The sequence below is a fragment of the Numenius arquata genome, chromosome 2 (assembly GCF_964106895.1).
Source record: "Numenius arquata chromosome 2, bNumArq3.hap1.1, whole genome shotgun sequence".
Lineage (NCBI taxonomy): Eukaryota > Metazoa > Chordata > Aves > Charadriiformes > Scolopacidae > Numenius > Numenius arquata.
Window position 1 is genome coordinate 20,773,819 of NC_133577.1, and position 24,221 is coordinate 20,798,039.

The window sequence follows — 24,221 nt, forward strand, 5'->3', positions numbered from 1 at the left end:
AGGGGCGGGGCGGCAGCGGCGGGAGAGCTCGTCGGTAACGGCGGTGAGTGGCGCGCCTACCCCTCCCAACCCCCGCCCCTCACAGACCCCCGTCCCTTCACTCCCCCCTCAGCCGGTGCCGGGCCCGGTGGCGCTCCTGGGCCGTACGGGGTGGGGGGCGGCCCGGCCCAGCGTTCCGCCAGCTCCTCAGAGGCGGCCTCCGCGCCCGTCGCGCTACCCCTGGGGCCAGGCCGGGCCCGCCTCAGCCCGCCCCTGGGGCGGGGCTTGGCAGCGACTCTCCCACCCCTTCGGCCGCCGCACGTCGGCGAAGTCTGCTGCTCTGCCTCGCCCGGGCCGTCTCCTCGCCGCTGCCGGAATCCCGCGGCAGGTGGAAGGTGAGCCGCGCCCCGGCCCTCAGTCGGCGGGGTGACGCCGGAACCGCTGCCGTGCCCGGTAGGGCCGACGGCAGGACCCGGGGAGGGCGGCAGAGTCGGTGTGCGGTCCCTGGGAGCCGGCCATGCCCCCAGCGGCTGTCCCGCCGCCGACGGGGAGGGAGTGTGGGAGGGAGTCAGCGGGGGCGGGCAGGGGCGCTGGTGTCTCTGTCCAAGGTTTCCTGAAATCCCCTCTCCTTCCAAGTGCCGTTCCAGCGCCAAAACGCTTTCGTTGGTCCCTAGGTAACTTAATTTATTTTCTGCTCAGATGTGCAGCTCTTCCTGTGCCTCCGCTCGGATATTTCATCCCCGCTTCGATTTAAAAGTGGCAGAGAGTCGGTTGCCTGACACAGGGAGACAAGAGGCAGAAGACTTATTTTTTTTCCTGTCGCTGCTGAGGGGGATTTGTCAGTCTGGCAGGTTCTGTGAATGCCGTGCTTCCTTTTATGCTGTCTTTGCAGAATTGTGGCCTTGTATTGTAGAGGCCTCTGGGGCAGAAAACTGAGAACTACAGAAATACTTGCACATTTTTTCCCTAGATCTGTAAAATCTCTGAAGTTTTAAGTGACATCTCAGTGGAAGTAGTGCACTTTGTTTTGATGCTAGCAGGGTACAAAACAACTTACCGGTAGGTTTCATGTGTAAGATAATTGTAGTGTCCTTCTGGAAGGAATGAGGGGATGTGTGGCTCCTATACTTGACTGTGATTTGCATGTCAAATTCAGTCAGCTGTATACTTTGGAAGCCTTCAGCAAGGTTCAGAGCTTGCTTCTTTGTATGCACACACTTGGTGCAACTGTTCAGAGGACCAGCGTGCTGCCAGCATACCGCTCAGGCTGCCTGACTGGGAGCGTGCAACATGGAGGCAAAGGTACAAGTGTCTTAATTTTGCAGCAGTCCTTTCCCTCTCCCCCTTGCCCCGGTAATTTCAGCTTTCTGTTCTATAAGCAAGTGCTGTAAAGAGCTGAGCACTTGTACGGTAACAAAATCTTCAGGAAAGTAAATGCATTTTTTTCAGGGAAAGTATGCCAAGTTTAGTCCCAGAAACAATCCACACCACAGGAACATAAATTAATGTATTATCTCACTAGATAATTTGGTTTTATTTCTAACTCCATTCGCAGTGGAAGTCAGAATGCATACTGCTCCATACGTCCAGACTGGCACCTTTACTGTCTTCTGAAGTTAAGATGAGAGGATGGGAGAACAAATAGGATGCTCTAAATACCTGATACAAAGTTAAGCTTCTTCAGGCATGCGAAAGCCTTCTTTTTTTAACTGTTCTTTTTAAACTGAGGCTAAAAATCATTATTGGGTTTCATCTCTTCTGAGTATCTGTCAAATTTGGTATGTATGCAGGTAGAATGAAAGTAAAGTCTCTGTGTCAGTTCTGGATGAAAAAACACCCGCTTGATTAATTTCTGTTTAACTTCTTTAAGAAATTCAGGTCATTTTAATTCTACAGAGCTGTGCATCTTAGCAACGAGTTTTGTTACTATTAAAAAAGAAGAAAAGTTAATGAACGTACTTCATTGAAGTTGCTTGTCTTTATATGGACTAGCAGGGATTTCTAAAAATTACCAAATTAAAAAAAAAAAAAATGAATTCCTTCGAGAAATGGAATATGCTAAAATCTGGATTATGTTTTGTATTCACAGGGTAGTACGCGGGACACAGGAGGAGTCTGAATATAACTTAAGACCATGGCAGCACGCTGGAGAAGAGCGTTGATATTTGTGGCAGCTCAAGTACTATTTGTGCTAAATACTTTTGAGGAAGAGGATGTACCTGAAGAATGGATTCTTCTTCACGTTGTTCAAGGTCAGATTGGAGCAGGAAACTACAGCTACTTGAGACTAAATCATGAGGGAAAGATAGTACTTCAGATGCGAAGTTTAAAAGGTGATGCAGACTTGTATGTATCTGACATGACGCTTCACCCCAGCTTTGACGAATATGAGTTACAGTCTGTAACTTGTGGCCAAGACGTTGTCCATGTTCCCGCACACTTCCGCCGCCCAGTGGGAATAGGGATTTATGGTCACCCCTCTCACCTGGAGAGTGAGTTTGAAATGAAAGTATACTACGATCGAACAGTTGTACAGTACCCATTTGGTGAGGCTTCTTACAACCCTGAGGAGATGGAGGCAAACCAGAAATACTCACAGTCTACAGAAGATGAATTTCAGGATGGGGAGTCTGTTTTCTGGACTATACTTTTTGGAATCTTGAAATTAATACTTGAAATTCTTTTTTAAATTGATACACACTGGACTAAATCACACTTCAGCCTGTGAAATTGAATACAAATGACTTGCTGTAAAATTAACACTCTTTGTTATGTTTCCTGAGGAGGTATTCAGGTTACTTTTCCTAAACCAGAAAGTAAGTGGGGGAAAAAGCCATATTTTAATTTTATATTGTAAATCCTCCCCATATGTAAAATAAGCAGCAAGCACAGTATTTGCAGTGTTCTTCAGAAATCAGGGCTTCAAAATGAATGTACAGTTGGGATCTTGTTAAATTCACTTTAAACAGGTGCTTAGGAAAATCAAGTCAGTATTTTCTATCGTTGTTATAAAGAAAAGTAAAATAACAAACTGCTGCACTTCAGTGCCCCCTCTCAATTTAGAGCGTATTTAAAAAGAAAATCTACTCCTTTTCTGATACTGAGCAAGTATCTCCAGTAAAAATAATTAACAATGGCTTTTGAGTGTACACAGGTTCAGGAGCTGAGGGTAAAGGAAGGAAAACCCAATCAGTCACCTGAGGGGAGAGATGATCTGTGTTCTGACTGCTTGTTCTCTACACCAAGTCAGCCATCTGTCAGGCAGAGGTCTGTCCCGTCACTCGTCACCTCTGCAAATCCATGACCTGAATCAAGCGTGTGTTACTTCTTCACTATTACTGCAGGGAGAGCAAGCCTTCAGCTGTTGTTACTTGTCAATACGACATTTTCATTCCTCGTTAAAAGCAACACAGCATATAGTGTCTTGAACTTGAGAGGTGTTTTCTTACCACCTCCCTTCATAGCTTTTTGTGATTGATCTTTTTAGTACATCTTTATGAATAAGTCATTAGCTTGCAATGAAAATTTCTGCTGAAATGAATTTGCAGTACATTGTAGGAAGGTCAGGTCCTGCCCACTCTTCTTTGAAAGTTAGTTTTTCTAGGAGTATTTTTTGCTTTCGTCGAGTCTTTCAAAATAACCAGTTGCTATGCAAATAGTGTATGTTTAAATTGCTCTGTCATTTTCTTTTCACAGAGCTTACTTATGAGTGCACCGAAATAAACAAGTACGATATTATAATTTTATACAAACGGTGCATGTACGATTTAAATTTCATTACTGAAAGCCTTCTCTTTTTGAGAATTAATTTTGCTCTGTCTCTAGACACCTGAGAGAACATTATCAGTGACTTCTATCACAAAAAAATCATTATATAGCCAAAATTAAAGTTTATTTGGTAAAAAGAAAAAAAAAAAAGTGGTATTGTTCCTCTTAGAGTGGTTGGTTAAATAGCACCAAAGTATCGCTTTAATTTGTGCAGTTAAGTTTTGGACAGCAAGATTTGGGGATTTTTTAGCCCTCCTTGCTGTTTTTCCCCCTTCTTCCTCCTCTTCGGGGTACGGGAGGGTCTTTCTGACAACAATCACAAATCCAGCGACCTAAGAAAAGAAAGTTATCAATTATTGGGAAACTTCCTTTCTTACTCATTCATCTAGTTACGCACCTTCCACCATTCTACTAACAGGTGCTCTTCCATTTGCAGTACTTCCTTTAATGTAAGCAACCAGTGCTTTTCCTTAAAATGTAGGATCTTTTCTAAAAGGTACAGAAAGCAGCATATAAAATTCACCCTCCATTGTGGACTCATTACATCTAACAGCTGGTGACACTAATCTTTGTGGATCTCAAGAAGTGCCAGCACTGCTAAGGAGGTGGTTATTAGGAAAGACCTTGACAAACTATGCTTGAGTTTGCGAGTTATATTTTCACGTGAATGACCACAGTTGGAGGTTGTGGGCAGCTGAGTTGAGCAGAAATGAAGGGCAGTTGGAGAATGTTGCTCTTCTGCCACAGGTACGGGGTCCCGCTCCCCAAACCAATGTCAGTTATTTTGGTGCAGTCAGGCAGCACAGATTAAACTGCTGGCAGGGGTTCATCACCAGACCTTGTACTCAAACTCATTTACTGAGGGAACAATAAAGGGTTGAGCAAAGAATAGAAGTATTTATCTGTTTATATTACAACAGCTGGAATCATAAAAGCTGCTTTGGTAATTTTGTATTTTGTAGGCGTATAATCTGTTTTGTTTAGATTATGTCCTTAGGTCAGCCTGAAACTTGAATTGGCCACCGAAACTGTACTGAAGTGACAGCTAGCACCAGTGCTTCCCAAAATGGGACTGTACAGTGTATTTGAAGAACTGTAGTTGCAGCAAATATTGTCACTGCAGAACTTAAAGCCACTGAACTAATTTACCATGGATTTAGTATTACGTGAAAAGCAACAGTACTGTTATTTATATGTCTGAAGCTTTCTTTACACTGCCTTGAGTTTGCCAGGTGGTAGGAGTGACCAGGTAACTTAAACATACAGGCTGCCTGACATCTAGGTACTTCACTTCCAGCTTTGATGTTTAAGAAAAAATGGGAAGGAAGGGGTTTAAAAAGGTGTTTACAAATATTAAATTCAGTATACTTTTTAATTTAGAAACTAAAATAATAGCACAAACACTTTATTAATGTGAAAGCTATACTCCAGCAATATGCAGCAATAAAGTCTCTTTACAGGTTTCTTTTATAAAAAGAGATAATTATTCTCAGTATTCTGTGGATATGGGAAAGGAAAAAAAACTACCAACAGTCTAGTTCTGAGTGTGTCTGGATTCTGTTGTAAAAGCCAATTATATTTCCTGTACAGGAATTGCCAGGTTAAACTGTGCACAACCAAATACACAGAAATAAAGCTTATTAAAAAAATTGGGTCCTACAGCGTGAATGCTTTCCTGCACTGTTGCTTACTCCTACCCTTCACACTTTTTTTAAGCTATTCTTTCAAAAGCAATACATACATTAATTCTGACAGAGAAAGCCCAGGACTCAGAGGAGGTGAGAAGGGAACAATTAACTCTTACTTTATTACCTGAAGGGATAGCGTCAAGCCCCACACAAAAAGTGTGATAACCACGGTCACATACATCACAGAACATCATTTCTTCTTCGTGGTGAGGCTGCCCACATATAATGCATGTTTTACACTCCATACATTGCCAAGGGTAAGTCTTAATCATAGCAACAAGCTCCGGGGTCATATCAAGGCAAGAAGGGTGGCCTAGATTGAAACCAATATTATTACTTTTGCATCTGAAACAAAATGTAAAATCAGTTAGACTGTTTTGCTTTTTCAGAAGCTGAAGCTTCGCTCCCCTCCTGGTGAGATCCCACAGTGCACCAAGTGTGCTAGCACCCGAAACACCAGAGATGGAGTCTTAACGAAGGACAGAAAAGGCAACTGGACTGTTGGTAGACAGCTGTAGCACGCTAAGTATTTCCACAAAAAGATCTGGCAAACAAACTCCCTTAGGAATCCGCTTAGTGTATGCAGATACTTACCACTGTTGTCACACTGGGAGCAATGTATAAGAGCTTCAGCTTTTCCTTTCTTGTTGGACTCCTTACCCTTCAGACAAATTCCACATATAGCATTTGGAATGGCCTTTGGCTGGAAGGGTAGAAGAGGGCTATAAATTCATTCCAGAAGAATTGACAGATTTAACAGGAAACGTCATATATCTCCTTACGCTTAAAATTAACGAACTATCTGTTAGGATGGGTGAACCATAAAACATATGACAATAATTGACGAGCAGCAGCATTGAAAAAAATCGTAGATTAACTACATAGAATTTTGCGTTTGGCACACGCAGTGAGTTATATGTAAATCAAATTGGAGCAAAAGCACATACTCGCTTCTTGTATGAATTCATCGGCTAACATTCCCCTCGATGTCAATTAAATGTGACATAACATTAAAAAAATTCACTATTTTTTTCCAATATAGAATACTTCTTTATGAATCTCCATGCAGACTTCCTGTCTATGGAAAAAATCAAATCCAATTTTCCATTTGCATTACATTTGTCCCTAAATACAGAAAATGAATTACAAAAGCAGTAATCTTGATTTCTGTATCTTTAGTTTCAAAATATCTGGTTAGCTGTGCTGTACATGGCTATCTGTTTTACCATTCTTTCTTGTATCCAGTCGTAATCGCTGTAAGAAATACACACCCTCGCATTTAACTACAGCTTGACATTCATCACCTTTCCAAGTGATCACCTGGAGTGTATTTGGGTCCATGAGATCCATTTAAAAGGCAAGAGAGAAATAGCAGCGAGTAACGTTTGTGTATGAATTCTGTGTCCCAACCCAGAAACACACCAACGGAGCTTTATCCCAATGAGGACCAAGGACCAAGGAATTTCAGAAACATTTCAGCAGTTGTATTGTTGAGCTTTGACCTCTGCATAATGAAATTAGTGAGAAATGCCATTTAAAATTAATATAGTAGTCACTGTTAAAGTGACTAGTGCCAGAGTTTTTAAAATTGTTGCTGCAAAGAGGCAGCTAGTAGAGGGAGTTCAAGGCATATCCTGTTTTCCAAGTAACTGAATGGCTTGTCAGTAAGAAAGGAGAGTTCCAGTCAACTACCAACCACAGAAGGCGGGAGAAAATAAAGTTTAATTTTAAAATAAAATTTAAAAGTGAAAACAGAACTCTCTCTCTACATATATATATATATATATACACACACATATATATATATGGGAAAATGACTGAGATCTTTTGCAATACAACTTCTCTTCGTCTATTTCCTCAGCTAGCTTTTTCTAGCACCTAGCAAAAAAGTATCGACTCATTTTTAAATAGTCAGGACGCATTTCTTTAAGTTTTCTGAAGTTTTCAATCTGCTTTTTAAGTTATAACCTGGCTACAGTCTGCTTCAAGCTGTCTGGTCTGAAGAGTTTTATTTAAGAAAACAAAACACCATACCAGCTGTTTACAGGTAACTTCCTTCAAAAGATGACAGAGGCATTCATACAGACTTTTTTTTGCTTATTTATTTTAAAAAAAGCAGAGTCAACCTGTTTTATACATAAATATAATAAAGCAATAAAAGAAGTCTAACATTCACAAACGTCTCTACAAAATAATAAATATAATGAAAGCAAAACCACACATAAACTCTTTTACCTATTCCGTGTGTCCTACATGTATACCTTTATACCCTGCTCCTCCCAACAAAAGTGGCACATGCTTAAACCTCGTCAGTGTTGCAGCATTTACCCTTCCGTTGTTTAGGCTACATTCTAATTTTTTTTTTTTTAAATTGTGGTTTCATCTATTTCTAAGTAAACCAAGCCTTTCTAGAATAGCAAGTGCACTTTTCTAATCAGACTTCTAGTTTGTTATGAATCTGTATTTAATACAGCCTTTAATACAGAGCAGTACTCCCTTCTACTCCAGCGGAACTAAAGCGAGCTGCTTTTCGGTCACTGTACCTGTGTTAGGGTATGTGCAGTTAACACTCTGATACACTTAACTCTAAAGTGAGACACTGATATAGATGCATTTATTAACAACTCTTCCATCTATTCTTATTTCACTAAATTGTGTTCATTAGAAATCGTGCATGTTGAGGGGGGTAAGAATACAGCCTATTAATAGTAAGTTCCAACAGTATGGAAGTATTTTCACAAAAATTTAAAAAAAAAAAAAAAAAAAAAAAGGCAAGACTATTCACATTTCAAAACAGTTCAAGTTCTACCACCATAAATGGCTTTTAGAAATGCTATGAAAAAGGTCTATCAAATCCAAATGGGAAGTCATAATATCCCATCTGATTAGAGTAAATTTTGCTTTCTGTGTCCTCATCCTATTGGGATGGCTCCATATAAATACATTATTTTTTTTTACTCAAAAATAACTCAGTGGAAATGTGTGAATCCTGTAATACTCATCCTATTGGGATGAGGAAGGGACAGAAAATGAATGCAGGGTCAAAATGATGACTGCCTGCTCTGTAAGTTTCCACTTCCATGCTGCTGTGCTGCAGGGCTCAAAGTACGCGTCCCAACTACACCATTTGTATAAGATCCTATTCTGAATGCAAAGTGTTCCATTTTCATATACAGTGACCCGAAACAGAAATGTTGTAAAATATAGTTTCTCAATACATTTCAGTTTTATGTGCAAAAAAACTCCTGTACTTTTAACAGTACCCTGTGTGTGCAATTGTAGTAGCCAGTCCTGAAGCAACAAAGACTTACTACTTGTAACATGACAGAATGTAAAACACATGCTAATCGTTCTTTGTTAAAGAACTGACAATAAAAATGGCTCCATATAAAATACATTTTTTTTTTTTACTCAAAAATAACTCAGTGGAAATGTGTGAATCCTGTAATACTCATTGTGTGGCTATAACTATACATTTGCATGTTGATGCCATAGCAATCATCCTTCAATTTTAACTACATGTAACCAGAAGATTACTGTCCTACAAAAATAGTCAAATATTAGAGAACAATACAGAACAAAAGTATTACAAAGTTTTAGAATTCACAGGGACAACATTTTAAATCAGTTAAGCCTTCAGCTCCAAGTGCCTTAACATTTAGGCACATACGGTATATCATTATCTGGTGTTTTTATAGACTAACAAACAAGAATCTTTCTGTCTTACCAGTTAAAACAGCTCATGTAATTTGGTTTACTGAAAGCATTTAAATGTTCCCACGAACAAGAAAGCCAATCCTCTCACCCTCCCAGCACAACATTGCCACCTTTGACTTATCAACAGCCTGAGGGCAAATGCAGGCAGGGTGCGCGGACATTGCAAAGATGCGGCACTCTAAGTTTACAGTAAGACCTTCTTACTAACACAATTGGTGATTTTGAACCAACAAGTAATCACTCCAGGAATCCATAATGCAACACTGTATGCTACCACTGCTCTTCTACAATTAGAAGTTCAGAACTCTGCAGAAAGTTCTGCTCCATCAGTTGTCTCCCTATGCACTTATAAGGCCATTAAACAGATTGGACTTATCAAACATTCAGGCATTTCACAGCTAAGTGAAACTTCTGTAAACCAGTGGCACACAATCTCTAATGTCAAGTTTAACAAAGCTAAAAAGAAATTTCAAGCTCCATCTTTGGATTTCATGTTCATGGGAATATTGGCATGCATTCTGTGCCTACAACAATTTGCAAAGTTACATATAAAAAATATACATATGGTACCACAGTCTAAATCTCCATAGTTTGCATATTTCTTAGTACGTTCCTGAAAAGAGAAAACGCAACTGGAGCTTGCTATCTGTTATGAACTTGTACAGATATTGTATGTAGAGAAAATTTATCAAAGCTGTCCAATTCTTGCCAGAAATTAACTTCTTAAGTAAGTAACAGTTTATTTACTGTTATTTTGGTAAATACAGATAGTATTTATGAATATAAAATGCAAGCCATCAACAGCTCACTTTTGCCAAGACAGCTTCTCAATATGTATGATCTTGTCACTCACAAAAAAGTTCCTTTTTCCATAACCTCTCTTGACAAGTATTCCTGACTGCTAAATACTAAACCCTGTCTTAATGTAGTGTTTTCCCTCTTTATGGATCTATTCCTGCTCCCACAGAAGTCAATGGAAAATTTTCATTCTTTTCAGTGGAACAGGACTAGGCAATAATGTGCTTTAAAAGTGTTATATGACGTTCAGATCCTCTCTTAGTATGCAGAATAATAACACATAAATAATGCGTGTTAATTCCCATTTTTTCTAAAAAGTATTTTTATCTTAGTTTTTGAAATTATCATACAGTAATACTGATGATTTGAGTCTTAGGTTTGGCAATCGCTGCTTGACAGCTGAAATGTTTTAACATCCTCACCAACTTTTTAGCGTGCATAAAAGCATATTGCCCATGAACATTTCTACATAGTATGAACTACATAAAAAGCTATTTTCCATATACTGTCAAAGTGGTTATGTAGTGTTACCTATACAACTGTAGTAAGCTTCTTGCCTTCCATCCTATACGACGTAACCTCTCAGGATGAAAGGCTGTACTTAAAACGAACATCATAATGGTAGGTTCAGCTGCATAGCTGCACTTTATAGCACTGATCTCTTGGTATGCTACCACACTATAGAGTAGAAAAAAAACAATGGATACTGAACGATAATTTTGAACTGGCAAGTAATTCTGACTGCCATGTTAAAGCAGACAGAACAATGTAGAGTTCCAATGATAAATCCACAATGGATTTTTCTGGTATTACTGCCTGGGAATCTGAGAAGTTCACAGAAACACAGGCCACTGTACAGCGAGGGTAAAGGAAAGGCCCACGTGAAATAAAAGCAAAAAGGAAGTAAGGAAGCAAACAGATGGAGCGCACAACAGGAGAGCAGCTAGTGAAGAACAGCAAGCAGAAGTTCCATATTATTGAAAAAACAAGTATTTCAGGGAGAGGCTGGTCAGTAAAGAAGTTCAGTCAGGGGCTTTTTTCTTCTACCTTGTACCCAGGAACTGATTTGGATAATACAGAACGTTTGGAACCATCTTTTCTTGGAGTAGCACTTTTGTCTCTTGTTTTTTGTCTTCCCTGAAAAGAATCCTCCTGGTTGTCTGTGGCGCAATCACCTTCAGATACATTGCCAGACGAATTGTCCTATAATAAAAATACCATAGCTATATTTTTTATTTTTTGGATAGACAGACAAGTCTCTCCTAAGCCTCCTAGAGCCAACTAAGAGGAGGATGTATCTCTCCTTCTGCAAAAGCATGGGGTACATCACAATCTAGAACATCTTTGCTTATAAGCTTTATTATCTATTATTTCTCATGCTAAGAGACTGGCATCAGCAATAGCAGTCATGTTTTCCGGTTGGTCTTGATACCAGAGCGGGGAGCACAACAGTGTAATTCTTTGAACCTTTTTCTTTAAAAGTCAGCAAGAAATCCATTATATGCAAGATGTTGTTTACAAAGTAAAGGGCCAGCAAAAAGTTAAAAGTGCCCTTGCCATGCATTTAAAGTGTACTACCAAATAGCACTGTCTTGAATTAAACATGTGAAGGTTTTTTATGCCACCTTCTTCTACTATTTTCACCAGGAGCAACCTAAATATTTCATTTGGATTGCAGCAGAATGCCATCAAAGGCAAAATACACTTCAGTATTTAATACAGAACCAAACAACAGAATTTATGCTGCAATTAAAGCATTTTCTTTTGAGGAATGGGGAGGCAAGAAAGAGGGGAGGAGGTTCAAAGAGGGCGAGAGATCAATGTAAGCATAATTAAGAGCAGCAGCACAAGAATCTTCTCAGAAAAGTGTTAATAAAGGCCTCCAAAAAGCTCCAGAAGAAAGCAATATGACTAATCATATTTATTATAATAAAACCCAAAAGGCCAAATAACAATGGTGCCCTACAGTAAAAGGCACTCTGTAGAAACATAATAGTAATCAGCCTATGCCCCAGAGCTTAAAATCATAACAGACAAAACAGACAGGGCAAAGGGAAGAGTGTAACACAAAAGCAAAGCAAAATATATGGGAACAAGAAATGGTATGTTTCACCATTATTTTAGGAGAAGGGTTATTTAGGACAGTCCATTAAAACACTACAGAACAGAAAAATTGCTACCTGACTCCAACAATGGGGAGGGTGAAAAAGGAAAAAGCACGAAGCATATTGTAGGACTCACCAGGGAGATCTGATGAATGGTAAGGAGCCCAAAACTCAGGAAAAGTGGCCTGACAACTGCCCACTTCTGTGTTCAACAGATATTTTTCCCCAAACAATATGCCCCAGGGACTAGAAAAAAAAAACCCTGCTCCCATAGCCAAACCCACTTCACAGGAGTCTCATTTTAAAGTTTCCCTACACTTTTCCAACACAAGGACATTTTCCCTTTTGCATTCTGCCACAAAAAAAGACTTCCGAACTTCTGTGAAAAATTAAAGGATAGTCTGCTCGGTTCACTTTACCATTAAGGGGAATGGAAGTCAGCAGAAAAGGGAACTGGGAAGAAACTGTTAAAGACCAACTGTAAAAAAGCTGGAGTATGATTAAACCAAAATTTTGAATTGACATTTAGCTTGCCGAATTTATATGGTTTCTTCTTCTCCAAAAAACACAAGCAGAAAGGGAGTACTAACAGCTATGTCTCTCTCCCTTGTTAGCCTACAAGCTGATCCCTTCCTTTCTTCCTCAGTTAATTTATGAATATTCAAACAAAATATATGGTTATATGGCAAAATTTAGCATTATATATACCCACCATCTAACACGTTTGTCGATTGAACTAGAAACTGCTAAATGCACCTGTGATTTTACATTCTATTTCTCTAAAAATTAGGGTTAAACTTCTGGAAAGTGGTTGTCACCAACATACTAACTACACCAATGTATCAATGGTTCGCTTGTGCTCAGCTCATCTGAAGCTCAGCTGCTCTTGAGCACTTAAACATGATCAAGGTAGATATGTGATAGTTTCCCTTTACTTCCAATAACAGTTAATTTTGCATTTGCATAAATGGAGAGAACATAAACATCTTTTTAAAGATGTATTGTAATGCAAAAATCCCAGTGCTTTTTACGTGCTCTTTAAATTAGAATAAAGTAATTGTTTTTGTATGAGTACTCCCTGCTTCTGCATCACAAAAAGTTATCATCAGGATGTCAATATCTTTGCTTAAGTGACAGATTCTGCAGCCCTTAAATAGCCAAAAATGCTGAGACCTGAACTAGTGTTCACTCCCCTCAGAAACGGTAGCAACTTCCCCTTGGGTAAAAGAGCATAACGAAGAGCTGCAGCTGGGAAGATTCTTCAGGATTTCTTTTAAAAAAAAAGGAAAAAAGGGCCTGAAATTTCAAGCATTTGTTTGATTTACTCTAAAAATTGATCAAACAGAAAGCTGGAGAGCAATGTTTAAAAATAAAGTACTAAAAAAGGAAGTACATTTTTAATTTAAGATTCTCCTTCATTTTGCAAATGTTAGAGATTCTACTAAGAAACTACTGAAACTAACAAAAGTGAAGGTAAAGGACTTTTTTGTTAAAGAATATTTTCAATTTGTCTCACCGAATTGCCTTTGGTTTTCCGTTTTTCATCACCTCGCCCTTCCTCTGCATCATCTGAATCTCCATCACTGTCTAACGCAGGCAGCTCTGGATCCAAAGGAGGTTCGTAAAGAGCCGTGTTTAATGGCAAGTAACGCAGTTCATCTGGAGAGTATCTAAAATAAATAAATAAATAAATAAAATTACATTAATTAATGTGTACTTTATGCATGAATATTGTCACACAGCATACAAGGACTTCAGTGAGAAAGAATAAGAAAACCTCCCTTTTTTCAGGAAGGCACATAAAAACATGCAGTTCTAACAACACAGAAAATGTATTAATTTCTCCTCCCAAATGTAATACCACCTAGTGCTTGTCTTCTCTGTATAGCAGATACTCCTGGAACACAGTAAGAGTATATCTGCAACGTTCCAAACCTACACAATCGTAAGAAGCCATGGAACCCCTAAAAGCTTTAACCATTCCACATTACTATGCCCATACTTTATTTTTATATGCCCAGTCCACAACAATTCTAACCCAGGGCACACAAACAGCAAGGGTCTAAAGCAAAGTAAAGAATATAGCTATATGCCTGAGTTCCTTGACTATTGAAGAACAAAAAAATGCATATAAAAATATAATTTCAGAAGAATGTGAAGATCTAATCACATTGTTTATAGCCAGATATAGCTTAATATGTGTAATCCACCCTTTTTTGTTTTGTTTTGTTTTTTAACCTTAAATACTAAGAAAAAAGTGAAAGTCCTCTTGGTATTAAAGACAAGCATTTTAAGGAGTAGGATATTATTCTGATGCATATTTTGAAAGGTTGTGTCCTTCATTAAGAAGGATAAGTAGTTCCACTTGCAGCCTCTAAGCGCAAAATAAGCAAGATACCTAGTATTTTTAATTCAATTAAATTAATAAAACTGAAGTCCTTCAAGAATATCCTGTAGCATACAAATTTGGGGTGGGCTGTAAGCACACACACTGCAAGGCATTTGCAGATAAAGAGCTTCTCTAAAGAAAATGGTGCTATGTATAGGATGAGTACCATCTGTGTTGTATGGATGGTAAGACTTAGGCAATAATTTTCAAATCAGTATGTGTTTGTCAAATGGGAACATGCCACCAGGTAAATTTTTTTTTGCTAAATTAAAAAGTTTCTAAAGATTTTAAAAAAGGATAGTAAGGCTGTCACATGGAAAACGTGATCATGTCAGCATTTCGACATAGCAACATTAACCTTATCCCACATGCAGAGGCAGATGGTAAGTGAACACGAGATGGGCAGGAGTGAAATCAAGGTCCCCTTTTACCACAGTAAATATCTGAGCAGGCCAAATCTCAGGCACTGCAACACATCAGCAGAGACAGTACTTTTGCAGCCAGTAATGTTTTGTTGACAAAAGCTGTCACGCTATGCATCTGTTAGACTAGCAAGTGCCTCAAACACAAAATGAATTCAAAACCTTACAGTAAATACACTGAAGTGTTCTCTGTCTGCTAGATGTAGAGAAAGTAGATCAGTGCAACAGAGTTGGCAGTTCGGATGCTTTCAAAATACCTTTTGTAGTACTCCTGGAACTGGCCGGGTATGAGAGCCACTGGATAAGGACTAACCTTTGTTCTCTCTGTAGGTAAGATTTTGTATTTTCCTTGAGGCACCTGGATAATCTGTATTGTTTAATACAAAACAACAATGTTTTTGTTTCACATACAAACTTCTGAGCCTTCCTCACCATCTACACCCCCCAAATATTTTTTAACTAGCCAGCTTTATTGAGTTGGAACTCAAGCTACCTGAAGCTTGCTTCTCCCATGGGAAATCCAATTCATTAAAATGGTAAGAGATCCCACTCACAAAACTGTGTTATGGATTAAGTCCAACCACTAATTATCTAGTAAACAGAATGAATATTAGGTAAGACTACTTCTAACAGTGTATTATGTAAAATAATTTAAAAATTAAAATCTAACAATTGAAACAGTAAACATTAACTTTTGTAACTGGCATCTTTAGCATGAATTATAATTTTCGGTCTATAATGGTAGAGGGCAGCAAAAACGTGTCCATCTAATTCTGAAACCAGGCTGTACTATAAAAAAATCCATTAATAATACAAATATATGGAAAGGAGCTTACACAGAAACCTTCTTTCCCTTAGAAAGAAATAAAAATTAATTCTCTACTATCTTGTCTCTAACATGGACCAATACCAGAAAAATTCAAACTTTCCATAACAGACTGCCATGTAATAATTTGCATAGAGAAAATTTTTGCTTTGCTGTCTTTACACAAGCAGAACAGTCCTGCTTCAAAATGCCAGTTACATTAATTTTTTTTTTTTTAAATCAGGCACAGAAGCATGAAACATATCTAATACAACAATAATATAACATCTAACAAAAACAAGGGCGTAACACTGACAGGCAGCACTCTTTTAGGGGATAAATAGTTTACTTTTTTACCCTAGATACTATTCAGGCAAAATTTTGGAGGTGTTCCAAAAAAGAATCAGCCACTTATATGACTAGATACAATAGCAACAGAAGCTTCTTAGTAACCTAAACTTCTGTCTTAGTTTTATGCTACTACCAGCGAATTAAAGACATGACAACAAAGCAACACTAACATTTTTAAAGCTTCCCAAGACAAATATTTTCAAGCTAAAAAAAATAAATTTTGCATTCAATGTATTTGAGATTATTATTTTTAGCAGATCACCCATTTAACAGCAAAAATGTCTGAGTCCCTACATGATTGAAGCAAGACTAATCAAACCTCTTGATAATATAGTTAAAACGGTACCAAAACCAACTTTTCTAAAACAAGCAAGGAGCTACCTATTGATATCGATAAGAAATTTAAATCTGCCTACATGTGTCTGTAAATCAAAATAAGCTCTTCTTTCTTCCATCCGCTCTCGGTTTAAATTGCTGTTGAATTCTGCAGCTTTCCTGGCAGCTTTTTTAATATATTCAGGAACTTTACTGGCTTCTACTTTCTGTGTGTTCTGCTGCTGCATTTGCTGGAATAAAAACAATTTTATTAATTCATATACATTTCACTATCAGTTTGAGAACAGCCTTTTCTTATACTCCCCATGTTACAGATCTGGTTCACTTATACGCTACTTACAGAGTACTCTTTATAATGATCTGTTATTCGCTGACGTTCTTTCTCTTGCAGTATAACAGAATACTCAGCATGTTTGGCAGGGTATTCTTTAATCATAAGATCAATTACTTCATCGCTACGCAAAGCTGTTAGACCTAAAATAGATAAAAGCAATAATGATGCTATCTGGCAAAACTAACTGTAGGCTATTTATATCCCACAATGATGAAGTTTTTGAGCAGTTAAAGACAACAACCCTCTGTGCATGATGCTTCTCTCTCAAGCAGGAGTGAGCTTGTGCTGTTCAGCTTTCAAGGCTGATTAGGAGTTTGCTTCTGTCCAAGGAAGCAAGGCTCATTTTTTCTCTTGCTTACAGCTACAGACCCCTTGACCTTGACTCAGCCACCTACTAACCAACTAAATTCCCCTGTGAGGCAGAACCTTTGTTCTAAGTGGGACCTGGTGAACTGTTAGTTTCAGTTTCCAATATTGGTGAAGTGTTAATTTCATTAACTTGCAGAACTTGAAATGAAATTATGAGGTTTACCTAACTTCTCTATACAAATCAAGGAAGAATCACTGCGAGGGCAGTTCAGAGGAGCAAACTGCATGCAGACTGCTGACTCCCAATTAAAGCATTTGAAGTTCAGAAGTCAGAATGCCTCAATTTGCAGCTACAATGCAGAACTCCTCCTTTGAAGGTTCCAACACAACTAATTCCCGAACACTGACAATAGAATGGAGGTTGACCTACGTTACTACCACTGATTATAAATATAACCTTAAAAAGTAGGGATAGTTAACTCAGCATACATCACTACCGGATATGAGGCAGAATATACTGTTTTGCTGTTATTGATAAAAATTACTGTTCTCTCCCACATATTTAAGTTAAAAAATAAAAAGTAAAAAATCAAGAGAGCTGGCAGGTGAGAAAGAAGGTGGTATACCAAAGACTGTTAGCATATAAAATAACGTTACATTTGCACAAACCCACAATACACAGAAAAAAAAAAAGTGGCAGGCGTCATTTAATCTCTAACATGCTTCAAGTCACCTGTATTAGCAGAGGAAGAAAAAAATACTTCAAACTCTTTCAATATAACCCACATCAATGACACCATTCCATTTCAAGTATATTGAAGTTCTTACTGCACACACTTCTAACCCCATATAAGCTAACCCACGTAAGATATACTAATGTTTGCCGACTTCCAACTAACTCAGCAAAACAAGACTGATGTACTTTGTAGTTTGAAAAATTATGGTGTTCTCTTTTCTAGAAGGAGAAAGAGGTTTAAAAAGTTAATTTACAACATAGAAGGGATTTTGCTGAGTAATTAGAATAAATCCGAAATTTATTTTTTTGTAATAAATCTGGAATACTGATACCTCATGGCCAATTTACACAAATTAATAATAAACCAGTTTACATTTCAGAATTTATATTTTCAGTTGATAGTGATGCAATTCTTCTATACCAAACTGAATGACATTTTCAGCGTGTCATATTTTTAATACTGTAACAAGGAATCTAACAATTTGTTTTCTTACCTAGCGTGCACTGAGTTTCTGTGATAACATTTAGTTCTCTGAGGTAGAGTTTCTCCTTGTGAGATAGATCTCGTCTTTCTAAATCTCCAAAGAAAACAAAAAACAGCAATAAAAATGCGCACAGTTACTCAAACTCCCCCATAAACAGTATCAAAGTATTTTGACAATTTTATTTCCAGGCAGTGAGAGCCTGTATTACACTGCTGTTCCTACAAACCCGATAACTCTATAAATTGATTTTAAATTTAATATACACTGTAGGGACATAGTTAATTTTTCTGAGTAACTTGCCTGTAGTTATGATTTACAGAAATACTGAAAAAAAAGACATGTTTGGATGCAGAAAACACTATCAAGCACTGAAGGTATATTGTTTTTTTCTTTTAATATGCCTTTTGAAAATAAATTCCATGACAGAAGAACCGGATTTGACAATTCTGAATAATGAAGGCTCAAATCCTAGAATCTCCCCAATTCATTTTTTAAAATTCTTCCACAATGTAGAAATGTTGCCACAATCCAGGAAACAAAATATAGAGATATAGCTATATAGTAAGAAATCACCGACAAAATACTTAAAAATAAAACTGAGGTCGTCAGTTTTCAAAACGTACTTGCTGATCTAACCTTCAAATCAGACTTGTTTACAGATTTTCAGTAAGTCTTAAATTACTTTGAAAACGATAGGATACATTTTCAATATGTCAGTAACAAAAAGTACAACATACATAATTCAGGTCTGCTTTTGCTAGGATCTTTTCTTAATCAGTTGGCACAAGCTATAGTCAGAGACACAGATTACATCCAAACTGTAGGAAGACAAAGATTTTTAGAAGAAAAACTTTAAAAATAAATACCTGGATATTTTCTTTTAAAGGAAGTCACACCCAAATATTCACTGACTTGCTCCTGAAGCATATAGTATTCTCCTGTTTCATCCGGTGGCCACTTGTATTCTATCAAGTTTTCAGCAGGAAAATAGCTGTATCTAAGTATGAGAATAATGTTAGAACAAATCAAAAACTCTGTAAGACGGATACTTACATTTCTAGAAATTCAGTAATTCCTATTTATATGCCAATGAACAACATTATGAAGTTGGACAACTACTTTAGAACACTGCATCCTGTTAACCCATTTCAAATTCAGTTTGTTACACCCCACTTCACATAAATTTCTCCAAACCAGCATTCATCAACATGCTGAGTGACAGAACACAAAGAAAGGGATATTTGTGATAGCAGACAGGACACCAGGAAAAGCAGGTACTACAGTGTTAAGATCCATTCAAAAAATAGGCTGTGTTTTAAAAACACATAAACTGTGCTTATGATTGTAAATTAAATGCAGCATGTTTTGTGTCATTTTAAAATAAAATGTCTTAAAATATGCTGGGAGAAAAAGACAGCTAGCTACTCATAGGACATTGCCTCAATTTGGAAACATATATGAAAAATACACAGGCAGAGAAAGAAGAGTTAATACTTCAGCATATCAAACAATACTGTAAGACTAACAAAGAAAAAGTGATATTACCCAAGGTCTTGACTAGAAGTTTCACAGCTCCGAGAACTGTCCCCTGAGCCCATACGCCGTCTTTTGGATGGCTGGCTGCCATCGTTGGAATTTTCTTCTGTGTCATCCTGAAATGAAAATGAAATATGAAAAAAAAATTAAAGAATATTCAGCAGATAATGTAAAACGTCAAAAAATATTGCAAGGCAATCCATAGTTTAAATATACCTGAACTACTGAGCAACTTAGTAACACTCTTTATAAACAACTCATAGGACAGTTTACGTAGCAAATTATTGTTTGCTATAAACTAGGTGCATGACACATAGTGGCACAGAAGGAGAACTGGATAGCTTCTCACCTGTTGCGTGTAGGTGGAGCACTGAATAGACAGAGCTGTGGCTCTGACCACAAGTTCATCGTTCTAGATGTAAACTACCTATGGCATCAGCGCGGCCAGACAGCTGTAGACCCAGCAAACTACCCTCACTGGTGACAGTCAGGGACAAGACTAATTCCTGAATCAGGCTAGCTCTCAAAAGCAACAGCAAGGGCAGAGCAAAAACACCAAGCCCTTGCTGAGAGCTGATGCTTATAAAATCAAGGGATATATTACCAAAAGTAACACAGAAGTTTACAGACAGGACATACAGTTAAAATAAAAGGAATGGTATACACTTTATAAAAAGATATAATTATAGCAAGTAGCAAAGACTTGTCTTTTGTGGGGGGAAAAAAGAAATAAAAGAAAAAACCTGAAGTTGTATTGCAATAGAGTCAGCACAGAACAAAGCTATTACAAGGGAACACTCTGAAGTTAACTTAGAAGTGTCACTATTCAGATTTAATGAGTGCTATATGAAGAAAGGGGATAAAGAGTGAAGAGGAGAAAAACAAAACAAAACAAAACGAAGAGTTCCGTAAAGTCTAGCAGACCAATGATTCAATTAGTCTTCTTGCATTTTTCACTGCTTTGTTGTCCAATAGGCTATACAACTCCTACCTACATCATGAACAACTCTCGAAGCATTCAGTGATCACCCTTGCATGTTTATAATTGAGAAACAGAAGGCAGAGGTGTTCAAGTGAATTGACTATTGTCACCACTAGTAGAACCAAGAACAAAATAGCTCTTTAAGTATTTGAAACTCTAAAGTAGAGTAGTATGAAAGAATCGTGTTTCATAACTTTTATGAAAAGTTTAAGAAAGAAGAATTAACCTGTCAGAAACAAATGCATCAGGCCCAATTATCTTTACTTATTAAATAATGACAGGAACAATTACTAGGCCTACTTTAGCAAGTGTCTTTCATTCTAGTATGTTTTACATATCATATTAGTTGACATATCATTAAAAAAATATTCCAGCAAATGAGAATACATTCCTTTTGTTATGTAACAATTTATAGTACTATAATCAAGACAGGCCACAGGAAAAAACATTTGTTTCCTGCATTTTTGGTTTATTTTATATTTTTCACAATTCTTTACAATTTTTTTTTCTTTCTTGTGGAGTAGTAAGAATATCTTTCATACTATAACAAAAACTGAAAAGCAAATTTAATGAAACTGTGCTTTCTTAACACAGCTATACTTCAACAATCAGGTAAGCAGCATCTCCACTACTATTACTGACAATACCCTATACAAACTTAATTAGACAAACCAAGTAGAAGTCCACAACCAAAACAGTATCAGACGAGAGTATTTTGTGACACAGCTATGTCTCATCTGTAGTTCATCCCTACTTCCCACATGGAACATTAATGCACTTCAAACCTCGACAAAAACATTAACAGGGCCAAAGCCATGCTTTGCTATACCACAGCTACCAAGAGACTTCAAAACATTTTTAAAAGATAGATCTCAACCTGACCCTTAGGAGGAGGTGCCACATGTCAGCTTCTCCTTTTGCTTTGAAATTTACTTTTATTAAATCCAGTACTGTTAAAAAATATGAGCAACCGTACCACAGGAGAGATGAATGTCCTCCATTTCCTTCTTTGCTTTCTTATTTGCTGAAAACTTCAGCAAATCCAATCACACAGGCTGACAGACTAAAACACTCTAGGAAATGAGAGAGTTTGTTGCAGAGGACTTGGCAGAAAAAGTGAAAACCTTTGCACTGCAATCTAAGACGCTGTAGTTCAACCACTGTTACTGCAGCGAAAATAATAATTAGGGCCAGTCTTGTAGTCTTCTTTACATGGAAAGTCAAACATTGCCAAGAAAAGCCCCTTCTTCCCTTGAAAAAGCCTGTTTCTGTAAAACGCCGGTGAGTCCTTTCAAAATATGGTTACGTTACAAATTCCTGGTATGTCTATCAACTGTAAGATCTGTGTAGAGATCCTTTATTATGCAAGCCTAAATTAGCAAGATGCTTTTCAAAAAGTAACTGCCAACCTGCACCCGAGCGCGGGGGCAGAGAGAGCCACAAGTAGGCAGCGGTGCCACAGGCAGCGCCCGGGAAGGGCGGGTAAAATTTCGCAGGGCCCAGGCAGGAGACCCTGCGACTTCGACCCAAACTTTGCCGGGTGCCACGCTGGGGCGCCGCCAGCCCTACGGAACGAGCCTCCGCCCCGCTCCCGCCAAGGCGCCGAAGGACTTTTAGGAACGCGGACGCTCCCCGGGCACCCAGCCGGGCCTCCACCCCCCTAGTCCCGGACCTCCACCCGAAGTTCGGCCCAGGGCGTGGGAGGCCGCTCGCCCACAGCCCGGCTCCCCGGGGAGGCTTGAGGCGGGCCCGGGTAGGGGGAGGGGAAGGAGGGGGCAAGGCCTCCCGCCGAGGCGGCTTGTTGCGCCGCCGCCCCAGGCCGCCGCGCTGGGCCCCGCGGCCGCCGCCTGCTCTCACCTTCAAGGACTGGGCGCCGGGCGTGGCCGGGTCGCTGTCGCAGAGGCGCGGGGACAGGACGGCCGCCATGACCGCCGCGGGGGCCGCCGCCGCCGGCTGGGCCAGGAGAAGCGCCGCCGCCGCGCGACCCGGCCTCGCGCCGCGCCCGGCTCCGCCCCCCCTCCCCCTGCGGGGGGTGGCGGCAACGGCCCCTACCGGCCAGCCCGCGCACGAGCGCGGCGGCTCGCGCAGCTCCTGCTCCGCCCCCCTCCGGGCAGCCCGCGGCGACCCCGGCCCGCGCCGCCGGACCGGCAGCCGGCCCACACCGCCGACAGCGCCGCCGCGCGGGCCCGGCGCCGCGGCCCCGCCAACGCCAACGCCGCCGCGCCCTCCTCCTCCTCCTCCTCCTCCTCCTCCCGCCGCCGCAGCTCGGGCGGCCGCGCGGCCCAGCCGCGATCGCGGAGCCGAACCGCCGCGGTATCGCTTGGGCAGCAGCGCGGGGCGGAGGGGCAGCATCCCCCCGCGGTGATGAGCGCCGAGCGCCGCCGCCGCCGACGGGCGCGGGAGCTGGCACCCAGCAGGGCCGGGCCGCTCCTCCGCCAGGCTCCCGTCTCCGGGAGCGTCAGCCGGGGACGAGCTACGTTTGTGAACCACCAGCCCCCGCAGGAGGGGTGTAGGGGGGCGGGGGGCGCACTCGGAGGAGCCGGCAAGGAGGGCGCTCGGAGCCGGCCCTCCCGCCGTTACGGCCGGGCGAAGGCGGAGCGTGGCCCCCCACACACACACCCCCCGGCAGCAGAGACCCTCGGCCCGTCGGCGGCGGGGCGGCGCGCGCCCCCGGTGGCACGCGCGCGCGCAGCCGGGCTCCGCGGCCGCGCGCGGACCCCTCCTCGGCGAACAAAGCGCGGAGCCGCCCCCGCCTTAGAGCCTTCCCCCCGCCCCCCGCTCCAGACCCGCTCTGAGCCCACCCGGCCCAGCGGCGTTGGGAGGCGGCACCACGCCACTCCCCCCCGCCGCCGGTGCTCGTTTCCATCGCTGAACAATGCACCGGACACGGTTTCCACACACGGCAGTTCCGAAAGCAGATGTCTACGCACTTGGCAGGTCTGCCGGGGTCTTATTCTTCAAAATCTAATCATTGCTGTCCGTGCCAATTATGGCCCGGTCATCAATGGCCTCGGTACCCACCCCATCACCCTCCCGCCGTTGACATCACTCGACTGAAATGATGAAATGCGCCCAACCCAGTGCCCAGCCACCAGCCTAGCCTGAACACAGGTGACGTTTAACCCCAGTTGAAGGCCCGGGGAAGCTGGAGACTCAACGAACACTTCATTCGAGGCAAACGACTGAAAATTTGCACATATCGTGCAAAAGGCGGCTTCCTTCCCAGCCATGTTTCTACACAAACCGGCACTGTATCAAAGATGCAACTAGAAAAAAGGGAACACTGCCTTTTTTCCTTTTTTTTTTTTTTTTAAAAAAAAGCATGCTTTTAAGAATACCAATACCTGCAGTTTATTGTAAACATTCGTTAACAACTCCAGGCATGTAACAGACAAGCAACATTCAAAATTTTGCAAAGTTTGGCCTTACACCAGCTGCTTCAGCTTCCACAGCAGAGCGTTACAACAGATGAAGCCCATAT

General features: G+C 40.4%; 2 protein-coding genes across 3 annotated transcripts; one reads left to right on the forward strand and one right to left on the reverse strand.

Moving 5' to 3' along the window:
• Positions 1-856: 856 nt before the first annotated feature.
• C2H6orf120 (chromosome 2 C6orf120 homolog) lies at positions 857-3,873 on the forward strand. Its single transcript, XM_074163070.1, is given in 2 exon segments — positions 857-936; positions 2,077-3,873. Coding segments are annotated over 2 exon segments (672 nt in total). The 3' UTR covers positions 2,669-3,873.
• On the reverse strand, positions 3,742-23,092 carry PHF10 (PHD finger protein 10). 2 transcript variants are annotated; one of them, XM_074163051.1, is made up of 12 exons: positions 22,598-23,092; positions 19,768-19,874; positions 19,089-19,219; positions 18,232-18,315; positions 16,699-16,832; positions 16,439-16,588; positions 15,124-15,233; positions 13,572-13,725; positions 10,998-11,153; positions 6,030-6,138; positions 5,560-5,748; positions 3,742-4,079 (listed from the first exon to the last, which is right to left on the reverse strand). In XM_074163051.1, the coding sequence occupies exons 1-12, from the start codon at positions 23,090-23,092 to the stop codon at positions 3,994-3,996; spliced, it is 1,905 nt and encodes a 634-aa protein (XP_074019152.1). In that variant the 3' UTR covers positions 3,742-3,993. The 2 variants fall into 2 exon arrangements, with proteins under 2 accessions (XP_074019152.1, XP_074019159.1); XM_074163058.1 differs by lacking the exon at positions 10,998-11,153 and having other exon boundaries at positions 3,848-4,079.
• Positions 23,093-24,221: the final 1,129 nt, after the last annotated feature.